Source organism: Ailuropoda melanoleuca, chromosome 4, assembly GCF_002007445.2.
Source record: "Ailuropoda melanoleuca isolate Jingjing chromosome 4, ASM200744v2, whole genome shotgun sequence".
Lineage (NCBI taxonomy): Eukaryota > Metazoa > Chordata > Mammalia > Carnivora > Ursidae > Ailuropoda > Ailuropoda melanoleuca.
In genome coordinates, this window is record NC_048221.1 from 53,951,145 (window position 1) to 53,968,536 (window position 17,392).

The window sequence follows — 17,392 nt, forward strand, 5'->3', positions numbered from 1 at the left end:
AAAACGACCACGGTGGTTGGCGTTTCCTGAACGCTTACTACGTGCCAGGCTCTGCACTTAGCACCTTCCCCTCGTTCTGTGGTTCAGTCTACTTGCGTAGCCCATGATGCCTAGATGCTGTCATTATGCCCATTTCACAGAGGAAGCAACAGAGGCTTCAAGAGGTTAGCAGACCTGATGTGAATTATGCAACCAGCCTGATGTCCAGGCCAGTTTCCTCAGTGGTCAGGTGGGCAGTGGGGGAGAAACGGGGGTGGGACTGGGCAGTGCCAGTCTAATGTTGGCGGGCAAGCCCAATGTCAAGGTCAGTGGCAGGGGTTCACAGTGACCCCTTAGCATCCAGAGGCATTGGACTTGAGCACCCAGTACCTGGGTTCCTGGGAACTCTGAAGCCACAGCCTTTGCTTCTCTGGGGCAGTAGGTGCTGAGGTGAGGGCCAGCTTGGCAGGGAAGGGAAGGCCATGACCCATCGTCGTGGGACTTCATTCTGGTGTGGGGGGTCCACCTTGAACTCAGGGGAGTTAAATATGTCGGGGTGCAGCTGCCATTCCCCAGCCTAAGGGGATGTGCCTGGGAACAGAAGCCACGTTTAGTTGACTGTCTGTCGCTCACCCGTCTGCGTCATCGGCATCGCTGTGCGCTGCCCGGGGCTCAGAGACCAGGGGACCATCACCCAAGGGGGGGAGTAGAGCAGCTGCACACACCACGAAGGGTGCTGGTCCTGCCCCTCCCCACCTGCCTCTGGCCCCACCCCAGGGAGGAGTCTGGGAGAACAGGGCTCAGATGACAGGCCTGACTCCCCGCCTCTTCCTCAATTTGCATACACCATTCTTGGTGTGATAAAGGGACACGGTCTCCTTTCAGCTTCAGGAGCCTGCCGGCGGTGCCCACTGCACCTCAAGTCATTTAATCCCTGGGGACCGCTCTTGATCCCTATGGGGTGTCTGGAGGCCCCGTCTGCAGCTTCTCTCTGTTGCCTACCGGTTGGGCGCCTGGACGAGCCGGACCTTTCTCTTGGCCTCGGTTCCTTCGCCATAAATGAAGATCAATGTAGCCTCTTACCCTTTACCTTCCCAACCTCTCATAAAGAACCATTAGTACCGTCACCAATAGAAATTGTCATTAATCTAATATTTGGGGCCCCTTCTTCATACCAGGCCCTGTGCTAAATGCTTTACTTTTGTTAGTTTTTCTAAACCTCTCAGCTACCCTAAGGAAGTGGGTCGTTGCCATCCCTATTTTATAGCGGAGGAATTGGAACACAGAGAGAGTAGGTGACTCACCTGAGGTCACACAGCTGTAAAGTGGTGGAACAGGGATGACCCCGGCCCCTCATCCTGTTCTCTGTATACCCTCTCTCTGATGATTCTTTTCTTTGATGTCACTGAGGGTCTCATCTCGCTGTTAGCTATCTCCAGTATATTATTTTCTTGTGTGTGTGATAGCCTGTGCGGGGAGCTGCTGCCTGGGGGCTTTGTCTTTGCTTCTCCAGGGGTCTTAGGGAATCACCAGCCTGGGGCCAGTCTTTCGCCTTGATTTGGGAGCCCCTGAGCACGGCGAGGGACAAGCGGGAGGCAAATCTCAAAGGCAGGGACAAGGCTCCCAGTTCCCAGGAGATTCTGATTTCCTCGCCTCCCACCCTCCCACTTCCTGTTCTGGCCCATGTCAGACCTGCTTCCTTGTTGTCTAGCTTTGCTAGGTGTGTGTGTGTGTGGGGGGGTGATTTTCCCATTCTACCCTCTTTCTGGGAGTCTATCCATCTAGTGCTAACTCCTTTCCAGTGTCGTGCTCCAGTGTGCCTCAAGGCCTGATCACTGGTCCTTGAGGCCTTCATTCGTCAACATCCTTTTCTGCAGAGCCCAGCAACACGAGATGGCCACCTTCCATTCCTACCTGCCCTGCTGGTGATCAGTTCTCTCTCCAACATGTGGCCCCCTCAGGTTCCCTTGCCTTCCCATGAGCCCAGCCATGCACTGGAAGATCTTATGCAGCATTTCTTAATTTCACATAGGCGTTGTCAGGTATCCAGCCTGCCCGGAGGTTGAGCCCGTGCCTGTGTCCACCTTGTGGCTGCCTCCTGTAGATCCTATCTTCTAGCCTTCTGCAGGGCACGTGTGATACACATATGGTTTCTAATACCAATACAACTGATAATGTGTGCAGAGTCAGGAACCTGGTAGGTGCTCAAATCATACCCTTCTCCACCCCCCAGAGGTTTAGAAGCAGTTCAAAGGAGAGAGTGCCCAGGGTAGGGGTGTTTGTTGAGCCGGGCACTGGCTAAGCATGTCGCACCACTCCTGTAACATCTCGGCAGCTCCTATCAGTAGACACTGGCATCATCCGCATTTCCCAAACAGGGAGATTGAGGCTCAGAAAGGAGGAGGAACTTGCTTAAGTCATGGGCAACAACTGGTGGAGCTGGGATTGGAGGGGGTCCAGAGATGGGCTGGCACGAGTGTCAGAGCAAAGGGCCCTGGTTTAGTAAAGCCATCCAAGAGGTGGAGAGGTCTGCACATCTGCAGAGTGGGAGAGCGGTGGTTGCAGATGGGGTGGGGGGTAGGCTGTTTGTGTCTTACCTGCCTGGGTGAGGGAGGCCTGGAAGTGGATGAGGGGTGGATGGGGAAATCACCTACCTGAGTGTGGGTCAGCGTGACCTGAGGCCCAAAGCAGCTTGGAGGCTGCCTCACCCACTCCTCACCCACTGCTGAGGCCATCTGCATCACAACACCCTGGAACTCTTCTAGCTGCCCCTTCACGAATGGTCAGCCCTGCCTCATCTGCCTGGTGGCATGGGGCCTCTTCCTCCAGGGAGCCCTCCCTGAACCTCCACCCCACCCCACTGTGAGCAAACTTGCTGAGGGCTCACTTAGGGCTTCCCATGCCTGGGTTCATCTTCATCCTGTAGAGCAGACACTGGTCTCGAACCCATTTTGCAGGTGGAGAGACTGAGGCTCAGAGAGGCTAAAAGGCAGGGTGGCAGTGCTGCTGTGCCCAGCTACTCAGGACCCTTCCACTCCCACTTAAAATGCTAGCACCATCCTGCAGAGCCTTTGTAAATCCTATTGGCAGCTCCCAGCCTCCTGGCAGGACCATCTCCAAACAGCCGGGAATAACTGTGGGAAGACATAGCCTCGGTGTTCCCCAGACCCCTCCCCCATGAACCTTCCTGTCCAGGTTCCTTCCTACCCCTTTCCACCCTGACTATGGGCTGTTCCTCTCTCTTTCCCTAGCCCTTGCCTTCTGTATGAGACTGATGCCCGAGGACACAGATGTGAAGGGGACCAGGTCCCAGCCTTCTAGTGAGAGGGCCATGGAGAAGAGGAGGGGCTGGACCTATAAATGTCAGGTGACACAGAGCAGTTATAGCAGGGACCATGAGCACAAGACCTGCCGTGTCGGGCAGGTTTGACCGGCCGGGCATGGAGCTGAGAGCTTGATACGGACAAACTCTTAATGCTCTCTGTCGTTGCTCTGAAAAAGGTACGATCGCTCTGTCCCCATTTTACAGCTGAGGAGACTGAGACACAGGGAGGGGTCGTGGTTGGTGGAAAGTCACAGATCCAGGGACTGATGTTCCTGGGATTTAAGCCCAGGCCTCCGGCTCCGGGGCCTGTGCACACCGTAGGTGTTTAAGAAATGCTGCTTCGCGGTGTATCGCTGGACGCTGTGAGCGTGTGCGCGTGCACAGTTTACACAGCCACGTCAAGCATGGTGGGGAGTGGGTGGGAATCGACAGAGGGGTCCCCTCCTCCGACCTTCCAGAGGCTGGACACCTGGCCCCGTGTGCCTTCTCCCGCACTGCCCTGCTGACGCCCCAAGGGCATTCGGTGGCAGGACTGGGTGGATGTGTGCATGCTGGGGGTGTTGGGCAGTGTCATCAGCCCACGATGGAGCTTTCTGGAAGGTCGGAATAGTGCTCCGTGAGCTCAGCTCCCCTTCTTATCAGGCCCGGCCTTCTCCCAGGGTGCCCCGGACTTGACCCCCATCTTCCTACTCTTCTCCTCACAGGGAGCCGGGAGGCTGCCTTCACGTACGCCATCATTGCTGCCGGCGTGGCCCACGCCATCACAGCTGCCTGTACCCAAGGCAACCTGAGTGACTGTGGCTGCGACAAGGAGAAGCAAGGCCAGTACCACCGGGACGAGGGCTGGAAGTGGGGTGGCTGCTCTGCCGACATCCGCTACGGCATCGGCTTCGCCAAGGTCTTTGTGGATGCCCGGGAGATCAAGCAGAATGCCCGGACTCTCATGAACTTACACAATAACGAGGCAGGCCGAAAGGTAGGCAGCCAGGGAGGGGAGCCGGGCAGCTCTTGCAGACATGCTGCAAACAGCGTTTTCCTGATGGCTGGTGTTGGGTATCCGGTGGCAAGCCACGAGGCTCTGCCCTTAGCCTCATTCAGCTTGACTCTGTTGTCAATTTGCTGCTGGTCAGGATCTGTGTACGGCATGAAGCATGTTGGTTACTGGGGAGATTGAATCATTGAATCTCTGTTAAAATCTATTGGATGTAACCCGGTAAAATGGAAAGAGGGAGGGACGGATGTGAAGTCTTATCCTTGGGTCCACAAAATCAGCTATACAAAACTCTGACGATGGGGATGGGTTGAGGTGAGTTCAGTAGGAATCATCCCTGTGGAACAGCTGCCAGGGCCGCTAAAATGTCCTCGGTCACCTTAACCAAGATTTGGAGCTCAAAATAAAGGAGGTGACTGTTTCATCTTTATTGCCTCCTCAGATTCTCCTGGATTCTGGGCTCAGCTTAGAAGAAAGTCAAGGATGTCTCGGGATTGTTCTACTGGAGGTGGCTGGGATAGAAAGGGGGCTGGACACCCTGTCCCATGAGGAGCTGGCTGTCCCAAGGCAAGGGAGCACATGGGGTGCAGGCCTAGAGTACAGAGTGAGGGCCTGTGGGGAGTGAGTGTCACTGCCAGTGTGAGGACGAGCCACAGCCACTGAGAAACAGATTGAGTTACTAAGAAAGTGAGCTCCCCGTCCCAGGAAGTATTCAAGCACAGGCAGCTTGACCAGGCGTCTCGGGGCACCCAAGTTAGTGCTGCCTGGCATGGACAGTGTCCCAGGCAGAGGCCTGAGGTTGGGAATGGGTTCTGGAAGTGCCTGTGAAGGCCAAGGTGCTCGGAGCCACCCTGGAGCTCCCAGGCCCTGGAGGTGCTGGGGGAGGAAAGTCTCTGGGGACTGGCTGGAGCTCCATAGTGAAGCGTCATGAGCCAGGGCAGATAACGAAGGGGACTCCATGCCACCTGGGTGGGGGACGGACCACTGCAGGGACACATGTGAGCACCGCCGCAGGCCACGGGGGCTGGGCAGGAGCAGGAGTGACAAGAGCGAGGGACACCATGCACAGGGCTATGGTGAACCAGGGAACCCGGGCCCCATTTATGAGGCTCCAGCTTGGTTCCCGCTGCTGTGCGGGAACGCCGGCCTGCCGTGGCCAGGCTCAGACTTTACATGTCATTGCTTCATTTTTAAGTGTTGGCGTTGAGAACTGGTGGTCACTGGCAAACTCTTAAAAACTACAGAAAAGGGGCGCCTGGGTGGCACAGCAGTTAAGTGTCTGCCTTCGGCTCAGGGCGTGATCCCGGCGTTATGGGATCGAGCCCCACAGCAGGCTCCTCCACTATGAGCCTGCTTCTTCCTCTCCCACTCCCCCTGCTTGTGTTCCCTCTCTGGCTGGCTGTCTCTAGCTCTGCCGAACAAATAAATAAAATCTTAAAAAAAAAAAAAACTACAGAAAAGATGAAAAGAAAGATCACCAGAGCTCAGACACCTACATTTCTTGGGAGAGTGTGGGCCTCGAGCTGCTCACTGGGGGGACAGGTGATTATGTGGCCCGGATCTTGTTCTGCGAGAGCGCGTCCATGGAACCGGCGGCTTCTGGCTCTGGTTGTCTCAGCTCACTTAGCCCTCAAGGTGTCCCAGTGAATGGTCTTGTCATCGTCCCTGCTTCACAGGTGAAGGTGTGGAGGCACAGAGCCATGAAGGAACACGCGGAGGGTCCCATGGCTAAGGAGCTAAGTCAGATTTCGAACCCAGAGCGTCTGGCTCTCGAGCTGGCCTTCTTCGCTTCGCCATGCGCTCCCGCAGCATGGCGGTCGGAGCGCGGGCTGCCTGGGTTCACATTCTGGCTCTGTCAGTCCTTCCTTCACGGGAAGGAAGCAGAGCTGGCAGGAGTGTCCTCAGGGCTGAGGTGGAGTGCACTTACCCCAGGGCCTGGCACCTAGTTAGTGCTTGGCACAGGTTGGGTGTGATTACAAGTGTGCAAACGTGTGTCACATTCAAGGGAGTCTGTCTGGCAAGTGGTGTTGGGGGTAGGCCACACACCTGCAGGGGAGCGAGCGCCCTGGCGTGCAGAGGAATGAGACAGGCCAGCTGGCCCTTCCTGCTGCCTTCAGGTCCCCCACCCTCCTCCTCTCCAGCCTCCTGCCACATCCTGTGTGTCAGAGCTGCCCAGGCTGCCGCGGTGAGTCACGCAGGCAGAGCTGCTCACCTGGCCCCCCCAGGATGATGTCCTGGGGTAAGGTGTAAGGCCCTGCCTATTCAGTCCCGTGGCTGGGAGCTCCTGCCTGGAGCCGGCACACCCCTCCAGGGTTCTCAGCTCTTCATTCTTTCCTGTTTCTGTGGTCAGATCACTCCTTAGGGCTGAGGTCACAGCTCTCGGGCTCCCTCCTGCCCTAGAAGCTCTTGCGCCCTGGAGGTGGATGGAAGGAAGGCAAGTGGCTTCCCTCTCCCACCCTGTGCCTACCTGGTTGGGCCCCTAAGAGAACTAAAGGAGAGAATTCTTAGACTGGGGTAAGAAAGGCTCTGTGTATATCACAGGGGAGAGGGTTTTAGAAGCCATACCACTGCAGCAGGTATGAAGGCTGTGGTTGCTTGTTCCAGGCAGCTCTTGGGTGATGCAGATTCTGGGAGCTGTCAGAGGTCAGAAAACCAACCTCAGTGGCCTTCCTGGAGGAGGTGGGCCCCCCAAATGAGTAAGGTTTGGCTAGGCAGAGAAGAGAGGTGAAGATGACCCAGGGCTGGTGTGGGGACGTAGTGGCCAAAGACCCAGAGGTGGGGACTTAGGGCCAGTTCGGGGGCCCAGAGAGGCTAATCCGTGGGTCCCTGAAGGGGTAACAGCAGCCGAGGAGCCTGTGAGGTCACCCTCAGGCTAAGGAGTGAGGGCCTTGCATTCTGCCCTCAGATTTTCCTGTTGCTGCCTTCTTTCTACTGTTCAAGTTTCAGCTCAGATATCCTCTCCCCAGAGAAGCTTCCCTTTCAATTCCTTCCTAGCCTTTTCTCAGATGTTGCCTTGTTCTGGGGCTTTCTCCTCTCCCTAGACCATAAGCTTGACCAGGACAGAGACCCTGTGTGCCTCATTCATGGCTACACAGTAGGGCCTGTCACACAGAGGCATTCTACATACATGCGGAGTGAATGGTTGAGTACCGGTGGTCACTGGGGAGCCACTGATGGTTCTGGAGCACAGGAGGTGCAGAAGTCATAGAAACTGACTCCGGGGAGGCAGAGTGAGGCCTTGGGTAGGGTCAGGAATAGGGTCTAGGAAGGGAGTGGGCCGGGTCCAGCTTGATGTTTCTGAGCAGGAACGACTCTCCTCGCTCAGGGAAACGCAGCTGAAGCGATGCTTACCATGCCTACCAACTCCGCTCTGGTTTGGGGGACCCGTGAGGCTGCCTTCCTGGAACAGCCGTTCACCCAGGCACTGCATATTTTCCGGAGCTCAGAGGTGGAATCCGGGACTTCCCGGTGTACACAGGGAAAGACCTGAGCAACCGCCAGTCCGGCCCCTTTGCGGGGTGCAAACAGAGGCCACCCAGGGCAGCCACCATACTACTCAGGCAGAGCACGGTGGGAAGGCAGCTCCCCAGCCCAGCCCTGCGGCGGCCAGACACTCACAACCTGCTCCAGGGCACCCCGGGCGTCCAGGCGCATATCCAAGTGGTCAGAAGCAAGGACAGCCACTTAGCCTGGCGTTAGTAAGGCTCGGTGTGTAGCAGCTCTGGGTCCCCTCCCTATCCGAGGCCTCCATTTGGCCATCTGATCCCCAGGTGCCGGTCAGGGCCAGGTGAGGACACCAGGGGGAGGTGGCCGCAGGGTTCTGCAGTGTGCTATTTATTATTCAAAGGCATGGGGTCTCACCGCAGGGCCACCCCCACGATAGGCTTCCATGGGCCCCACGCACAGCTGAGGTGGGGCGCTGACAGGAGAAAGGAGGCCAGCCCGCAGCCGCTCCTGGCTGAGCATCTTGGAAAGGATCACAGATGTGTTTATCGCTGGCTCCCTTGCCCCTGCTGTGAGAAGACAAGACTCAACCCGACCGCAGGCTCTGGGCTTGTCAGCAGTGGTGAGAGGGAAAACGAGCAGGAAGTCGGGGAAAGGGTACGAGTCCTAAGGGGCAGAGGTGGTGGCAGGCCCGGTGAGGGGAGATCCAGGGCAGCTCACCGCCTCCCCTGGCAGATGAGGGGAGTCAAGGCCGTGGGGCACCCTGCCCTTACAGGTCTCCAGTTTGGGTGGGAGCCCGGACAGAGCCGGGCGCTCACCTGCAGATGTGGGCCTGGGCCCGGGGAGGTGGAGGCCCCGCTGCGGGCCAGGGGGCTTTCCCTCCACGCACGGTCCCATGCAGTCGTGCAGTCTGCAGGGTGGTGTTAGAGTGGTCAGGTGAGAAGGTAGAGCTGGGGGAGCCGACAGCTCTTTTGGGAAGGGGATTTTAGAATGACAGTCTCTGCCCACTGGCATTTTAGGGCCATCATATTTTTGGATTGAAATCCCAGACTCTGTTCAGGTTGGGACTGTTGAATATCAGGTTCACATCCTCACACGTGGGGTTTGGAATCATAGGCACTTTGGTTAGGAGGGAGAGAGGTGTCGGAAGCGCTGGGCTGAAATCTTTGGATGGTGGAGTCTGTGGCTTTGTGTGATTTCTTTCCAGCCTTTTGGGCAGATGAACTAGTCTGGAGACCTCTAGAAAGAAGAAGGGACTCCTTAGCAGAGCTTTGAAGGATAAGTAGGAGTCCTACTCACAAGGTAGGTGGGAAGGAAGAGCATAGTTCAGGAGGTCCGTGGGGGGCTCTGTGTGTCCGGGGAGAGGCGATGAGGCTGTGCAGGGAGCTAGGACCAAATGCGGGAGGAGACTTTCCCCTTCTGCAGGAGGTTCCTGAAGGGGCTTTGGTGGGGGAGTGCGTGGGCAGCTTTCTGGCCGTCTCCAGGACAGAATTGAGAACAGAGTGAAGGGGGCAGGGCACCAGCATGTGCCCAAACCCAGAGAGGGGCTTCAGGGACGTGGGGAGGGAGAGCCATTTAGGAAGCAGAAGAGACAAGACCCACCTTGAGTTGAGTTTGGGTTGGATGGGTGGGTGCCACTTCTCACTGGGGTCAGGACCTGGGGCAGGGGGACACCAGTCTTGGGGGAAATGATTAGGGTGACTGTGGGACTGGGAGACCCTGTGGGCTGCAAGTGGGGGTGCCCAGGGGCATCCTGGATGCCTGAACCTTAATTCTGGAGGGAGGTCTTGGCTGGAGCCACTTCCCTGCAGCCACCAGCAGGAGGCAGTAACAGAAACCCTGGCGTTTGGTAGGCTTGCTGAGAGGGAGGACGCAAGTGGGAAAGCGGGAGAGCTGGCCACAGCCCTGGGGAAACGAGCAGGAGGGCTACAGGGAGAAAAAGAGCAGCCATAGAGGTGGAAGGAGAGCCAGGGGTGCCCCCTTCTAGATGCATTCCCCTGCATGGGTAGAATGCTCCCCCTTGGAGCATTCTGCCAGGTCCCAGCTCAGGAACCCCAGCCAGGGGGCTAGGGGCCCTGCCTCTCAGAGCCCCCACAAGGATATTGCACCTGGCAGGGCAGGCAGTCGAAGGTCCTGCTGTGCAAAGGGACGTGTGCTGCAGCTCTGGGGGCCTTGAGGGAGGGAAGGGCCGCCAGCAATCCCTTCCTGGGAGTGTGGTGACTGAGCCCCAGAGAGGCAGCGCTGGGGATGGGGGCCCAGCTGGGACGGGGCTGGCCCTGCTGGAATGTGCCGCTTGCTCCAAGGGGGGTGAGCTCAGGAGGATGGAATTCCACCGGAGTGAGAAGTCACCTTCCAGGCCCTGCCCAGCCTCTTGCTCACGGGAGGGAGGGGGGTGGGTCTTGTCCCTTCCTGCCCTGCCCCGTCTGGTCTGGGTGTTCCTAGGAGCTGGATTCCCACCCTGCCCTGGCTGCAGGCGGGCCTGTGAGTCAGGGGACACCAGGGACTTGGCCCCTGGCAGCTGGGGCGGGGCCCAGATAAGGCTTACTCAGCTATGCTCCTCTCCACCTTCCCGAGGGCCACTTGCATATTTGACCAGATAGAGTGGTCCGCGGTGGCACGTTGAGGGCCAGAGGAGCCAAGCCCTGCCTGGTCTGAAGCTGGCTGACTTGGTGAGGCTGTGAGGAGTCCTCCTCAGGCCACGGTGCCCTCCATTTCTGCCCCAGATTACAGGCACAGATGTGGGTTCTCACCTTCCCAGAAGGAAAGGCTTCTCGCCAAAATTGAGGGACATGGGCCAGTGATGGTGTTGGGCAAATCTTGACCTCCAGGGTTTCAGTGTCATCCATGGTCTCAGAAAGGACTTCTAAATCTGACGTGTAGGGAAGGGGGAGACAAAGGGTTCTTAGGACCAGTGGACACCAACTTTGTCTGAAGCCACACACTCCTGGAGTTTGCCAGTCTTGTTCTTGCCTCAGGCCCTTTGCACATGCTCTGTCCTCTGTCTGGAATGCTCTTCCTTCAATCTTTGTGTAACTAGCTCCTTCTTTTCCTTCAGGTCTCTTTTCAGATGTCCCCTTCTCAGGGAGGCCCTCTCCCTGACTTTCCTCCCCTATGTCCACCTCAGCTCTCTCTGTACGCTACCCTGCTTTATTTTCTATGTAACACTTACCGCGGTATGAAATCACCTTACTTACACAGCTCATTATGTGTTTATTGTCTGTCTTCTTCCACTACAATGTCAGCATCACACGGTAGGGATGATGTACATTCGTAGGTGTGTTCCCTGTGCCTAGAACAGTGCCTGGCATATAGTAAGTGCTCAAGAAATATTTGTTGAGTAAATGAATGAAATGCCAAGTATCTGCTCTTGGGAAATTTTCCGGGAGTAAGATTGCCAAATAAAATCCCAGTTAAATTTGAATTTGAAGTGACAAATTATTTTTTTGTACGAGTATGTCCCAGATATTATGTGGGACATACTTACACTAAGAAACTATTTGTTATTTAACTCAAATTCAAATTTTACTGGATTTCTTGTATTTTTAAATTAAATTTCACGTGTCGACATATTATAAATACACACGCAGTGGTCAGAACCCAGGAAGGTCCTGCGTACCTTTGCCCAGCTTTCTCCGACAGCTTGCAAACTATAGTACAATATCACAGCCAGGATATTGATATCGGTACAGTCAGGACACATAACATCTTCACCGCAGGGATTCCTGTGCTGCCCTTTTTGAGCTGGATCTCCTGCCCTCCTTCCCTCCTTCCCGTAACCCTGTCCTCATCCCCGGCAATCGCTCCTCTCTTCTCCGTTCCTACACTTTTATCGTTTCAAGAAGGTCGAATAAACGGAATCCTACAATATCTAACCTATTGGGATTGGCTTTTTTTGCTCAGCATCATTCCGTCCAGATCTATCCAAGGTGCTGGGTTTATCCATAGTCCATTCCTTTCTATTACCGATTCCATGGTGTGTCTGTGCCGCAGTCTCGTTATCACCATTAACCTATTGAAAGACGTCTGAGTGGCTTCTTTTTTTTTTTTTTTTTTTTTTTTAAATTTTTTATTTTTATTTATTCAACAGAGATATAGACAGCCAGCGAGAGAGGGAACACAAGGAGGGGGAGTGGGAGAGGAAGAAGCAGGCTCACAGCAGAGGAGCCTGATGTGGCTTGATCCCATAACGCCAGGATCACGCCCTGAGCCGAAGGCAGACGCTTAACCGCTGTGCCACCCAGGCGCCCCCTGAGTGGCTTCTGGTTTGGGTCTGTTACAAACAAAACTGCGTTGAACATTTGTGTATAGGTTTTGGGTGAACACAAGGTTCCATTTCTCTGAAATAAAGGCCCCAGGGTGCAAATGGGGGATACATGGTGGTCGTACATTGAGCTCTGTGAGAAAGTGCATTCCCACCAGCGATGTACGGGGGGTCCAGTTTCCCCGGATCCTCACCAGCACTGGGCGTTGTCACTGGTTTTCGCTTTCGCCATTCTGGTTGGTGTGTGCAATATCGCACTGCTGTCCGAACGAGCATTTCCCAAAGGGCGGTTGATGTGAAACAGCTTTCCATCGCTTACTTGCCCTCTGTAGATCGTCTCTGGTGGGATGGCTGTCCATGCCTTCTGCCCACTTTCTAATTGCATTGTTTATGTTTCTACGTCTGGGTTTTGAGGTCTCCTTAAATATTCTTGATGCTAGCCTTTGGTCAGACACATGGTTTGCCCATCTTTTTTCCTCAGCGTATAGCTTGTCTATTTGTCCTCGTTGCAGGGTCTTTTCCAGAGCAGTACGTTTTAAAGTTTGATCAGGCCCAAGTGATCAGGTTTCCCTTTTGTGGATACTGCTTTTGGGAGTGGCCAAGAACTTGCTGACTCCTGGCCCCAAAGATTTTCCCCTATGTTCTTTTCTAAAAGCTTTTGTAGTTTTCCATTTTACATTGAAGTCTGTGATTCGTTTTTTTAATTAACTAGTTATTTTTAAATCAACAAAGCCTTATTTCCTTTTTCAATTTCTTTTTTAAAAATTTATTTATTTGTTTGTTTGTTCTTAAAGATTTATTTATTTATGTATTTATTTGAGAGAACGCAAGCAGGGGGGAGGGGCACAGGGGGAGGGAGAGAAGCGGGCTCTGCGCTGAATGTGGAGCCCAACATGGGGCTCGATCTCAGGACCCTGAGATCATGACCTGAGCCAAAACCAAGAGTCGGCTGGTCAACTGACTGAGCCACCCAGGCACCCCATAAAATAAATTTATTTTTGATTGCAGTAAAAATATGCATAACGCTCACCATCATCATCATTCTGAGACGTATACTTGTGGTATAAGTGCATTTACCCGTTGAGCAACCATCACCACCACCAGTCTCCAGAACTTTCTCATCTTCACAAACTGAAACTCCGTCCTTGTTAAACACCAACTTCCCATTCCTCCTCCCCTGCAACCATCATCCTACTTTCTGTCTCTGTGCATTTGACCACACATGGAATCATGCAGTATTTGTCCTTTTGTGGCTGACTTACTTCACTGAGCAAAGTGTCCTCAAGGTTCTCTGATCCATTTTGAGTTAACTTTTGTTTAAGGTGTGTGTTTGAGGTCAAGGCTCATTTTTTTTTTTTTTTGGCATATTGATGAGCTCAACCTGGCAACCTGGCAATCCTACCCAGCCCCTATTACTCCATGGAGGACAGTGGCCTCAGGACAGTGGAGGAGAATTCTAGAATCATTTTAGAACTGAGACTTTCCCTTCCTTGGGTCCATTTAATAGAAGAGAGACTGACCCCAGATGTCGAGCGCCCTTGCCAAGACCACACGCACGCCAGGAGAATGGAGGCATGGTGTGCGTACCTGGGGCCTGGCTCCCAGCTCTGCCTTGCTCCTGGTCCCCGTGGCTGGCCCAGGTGGGAGCTGGGCTAGCGGAGGGGCTGAGATGGGGGCCAGGAGGTCCATCAGGGACAGCTCTCTGGGATGACCGGGCTGGGGTCCATGGGCCTGGAGGAAGGAGCCAGGGCAGGTCTGGAGTGGAAACTACTGAGGCGGGGGTCAGAGGAAAACCAGCCCAGGCCCGGGTGGAGGATGCCCCTGAGGCCCGAGGTTTTTCCAGTTCTCTCTGATGACACAGCAAGGGCAGGGCCCAGCCAGGTCTAGTCGCTGATGCCACGGTGATAGCCGTGGATGGTGCTGGGGAAGGGAGGGGTTGAAATAGGGAGGCCACAGGACGGGGAGCAGGGGCAGAGCACATAGAAGACACACATCTCTAGGTCCCCAGCTCCGCGCAGCCTGGTGCCCAGCAGCCCCCTTTGCTCGGGGTGAGCTGCTAAGACCACCTCCCTACCCTGACCTGGGAATAGACACAGGCAGCCCAGGGTAGGCCCAGAGGAGGTGGCTGGATGCTCTGGCCTGGCAGGAGCTCAGGCTCAGCCTGGAGTGGGCAGCCTCACGGAGCTGTCATTGACCCCCTTCCCCACCCCAGTCACAAAGGATGGGTTAGGGGTGATGCCGGTAGGGTAGCAGACAGGACCAGGACTCATGAAATGGAGGAATAGGGGAAGATGTAAGTTTCAGCTCTGGTGTGAAAGCTCTGGCTACCAGAAAGTGAGATCGGCTGGCGGGCAGGTGTGTGTTTGCAAGGAGAATAAAGACACGGTTCTATTAGCTCTTGAAATGCATATACTCATTTAATCCCACAACAGTTTTATGAGGTTACATTCTCTGTTGTTGTCTCCATTTTACAAAGGGAAAAACAGAGAAACAGAGAGGTTAAGAAACTTGCCCAAGGCCACACAGCTGGCAGGTGCCACCCTCGGATCTGAACCCTAGCCGTGTGGCTCCAGACTCAGTCCCTAACCATTGAACTGTCTCAATAGCCCCTGGGGTTCTTGGGCTTGGATGCATTTATCCTCACCCCTAGTTCTGTCACACCGTGATTCAAAGATCTTTTCCTCAGATTCTCAGATTCCCCTGTTTTGGGGAACTTGGACACTCTGCAGTCCTCAGGCCCTGAAAGACCCCAGTGTCTGGTAGTTTGGGGGCTGTGGATTACCCAGGCACTGTGAATCCTCTCCCACTCTGGGCACCATGGCCCTGGGCCAGTCCTGGGCTACCGTCCTCTGCTGGGAGAGGACAATTTAGGCCAGGAGGGGAGTAGGCTGTGCGAAGAGAATTCTGTATATTGCCCCTCCCCAGGGGGGAGGGGGTCTGGGCTGTCATAGTGGGGGGTTCAGGATGCCGCTGGATGAGGAGATGCCCAGACTTGGCCGTGCCCAGGAATGCCCACACCTGTGCAGAGCCCTGGGGCACCTTCTGTTTTAAGAGGGTTTCTGGACTTGCTCAGCCTATGAAGGTAGACTGGCGGCCACATCGTCTCTCCTTCCCAAATCCTCCTCGTCCTTCCAGACAGTTGTGAGGGTCACCTTGGCATCTCCCAGAGCCCAGCATGGGGGCTGGCATACAGTAGGGGCTCTCAGTGACGTGGGGTGCTTATAACTGTGCTGTCCCATACAGTTGCCACAGGCCATGTGTGGCTATTTACATTTAAACTAATTACAAACAAATAGAAAGAAACATTCAGTACTGCAGTCCACAATTCAAGGGCTGGGGAGCCACGTGTGGCTCGTGGCTACCGTACCGACAGTTTCATCATTGCAGGGAGGTCTGTTGGACAGCACCCACCAGCTGAGGGTAGCAGTGGGCACAGACATCGGTGGTGTTATTAAGGGGCTCGGGAAGATCTCGGCAGCAGTGGCAGTGAATCCTTTCACCTCCTGGCCCCTAGCCAGCCCAAGGGGTTCTCAAATAGTGGCCATCTGACTTCTCTTGGAAGGAATTCCCAGTGTGGCTGCTGGCCCTTCAGCCACGGGGCTCATTTGAAACCGACCTGAGGTGAGGAGGGGGCCCTGAGGGGCCTCCCAAGTGAGGTGAAGTCTCGGGGGCTCGATTTCACCGTGGTGAGACCCAGTCAAAAGGCGCCCACCAGGGACAATTGCTGCCTTTGTCCTCAGGAGGGGGACTGGGACTCCTGGGTGTTATCAAATCTGCTGGGATGAGAGGAGGGGGAGCCGAGTGGTGGTGAAGACAGAGAGGAGTGGGGAGGGCAGGAATGGTCCTGGAGGGAAGGAAGGAGGAGTGGGGTGGGGCCCAGGGATGTGGGGGAGCACACAGGTCACTTTCCCTAATCCTGAACACTTGCATGTCCTTTGAGGAGAAATCCACCTGCTAGTGTGTCCTGAAAAAGGGCTCCTTGCCAGACAGAGGGGCTTTTTTAAATCCTGGCCTTGCAGCATGTCTTTGAGATGCAGATAACAAACACTGCTCACAGTAGCGAGTGCTTGCTCTGTCCCAGCACTCTGTCCATAGGAGTTAATCCGGTTCACTGGCCTAACAGCCCTGGGGAATTGCAGTGGGGGGGAATCCTTGTGAACTCCATTCTATAGATGGACAGCTGAAGTCCAGGCAGCGACCTGAGCAACATCTCAGGCTCCTGGGCAGTCCCAGTGGTAGCAGAATGAGTGACCTCATCTCAGGGTCTCCCCAGGACATGGGAGGTGGGGTCAGGCCCTGGGCCAGGACGGTGCAGGCAGTGGGAGAACAGCACTCAGCTGCTCTGTACACCTCTCTCAAGTCCTGACACAGCATGTGCCCACCTATTCCAAGTGCTCTCCACAAATGACCTCGCAGGGTAGGGCCTATGTTACCGCTCCCATTTTACAGATGAGGGAAACTGAGGCACAGACTGGTTACGTGGTACACTGAGTTTGCTCAGGTGGAAAGCATCTGAGTCAGGGTTCCTTCTCAGCCATCTGCCTTTGTAGCCTGTGCTCTTTGAAGCCTCTCCTCAGCCCACAATAGTGTAAATTGTGTGTGTGTATATTATATCTGTATATGTGTGGCGATATATATATACAATGTGTGTGTGCACATATATATATTTTGGGGGGGCGGGAAACATGGAAGGACTGGCTGTATTGTGAAATAACAATTCTAACAACATTTGGGGGCTTTTGTTTTGTTTTTTAAAGATTTTATTTATTTACTTGAGAGAGAGAGCATGAGCTGGGGCAGGGGAGGAGCAGAGGGAGAGGGAAAAGCAAACTTCCTGCTGAGCAGCGAACCCCCTGTGGGGCTCCATCCCAGGACCCTGGGATCATGACCTGAGCTGAAGGCAGACGCTTAACCAACTGAGCCACCCAGACACCCCTAACAATATTTGTAAAGTACTTTATAATTTGTAAAACCTTTCTTTAACACGTTGATGGCCAAGGCTCAGAATTTGCCTCCAGGGGAGGGGTGAAATGTGCCCATTTTGCAGACGAGGCAACTGAGGGTCTGGATGGATGCCCCTCAGTCTGCTGGGAGCGTGGCTCTGTGGGGAGTTGCTCTCTCCTGGGCTTTGAGGGTCCTGCGCAGGGTGGCCGGGCACGGGGGTCTTAGCCACACAGTGCCCTTGACTCATGAAGGGGTGTTGGGCTTTTATTCCACGCTGAGAGGTGGGAATGACACAGCTGTAGAAAGAGCTGCAATAAAAACCCCAACTTTGCAACTTGTTTGTGGCGTGACCTTGAGCAGTCCTCTGCCTCTGAGCCTCAGTTTCCTCGCCGGGAGAAAGGCAATGATCGGTACTTCCCAGAGCTGTTGTGCAGACTGGAGGTTATCA

At 54.8% G+C, this 17,392-nt stretch overlaps 1 protein-coding gene across 2 annotated transcripts in view; it reads left to right on the plus strand.

Annotated features, from left to right (window-relative positions):
- The window catches only part of WNT7A (Wnt family member 7A), an 87,338-nt gene that overhangs the window by 20,549 nt on the left and 49,397 nt on the right, over window positions 1–17,392 (plus strand). For both annotated transcript variants that reach the window (XM_034658839.1, XM_002920689.4), the window contains exon 3: window positions 4,009–4,280. In XM_034658839.1, the coding sequence (XP_034514730.1) occupies window positions 4,009–4,280 (272 nt within the window). The remainder of the gene's footprint in view (window positions 1–4,008; window positions 4,281–17,392) is intronic.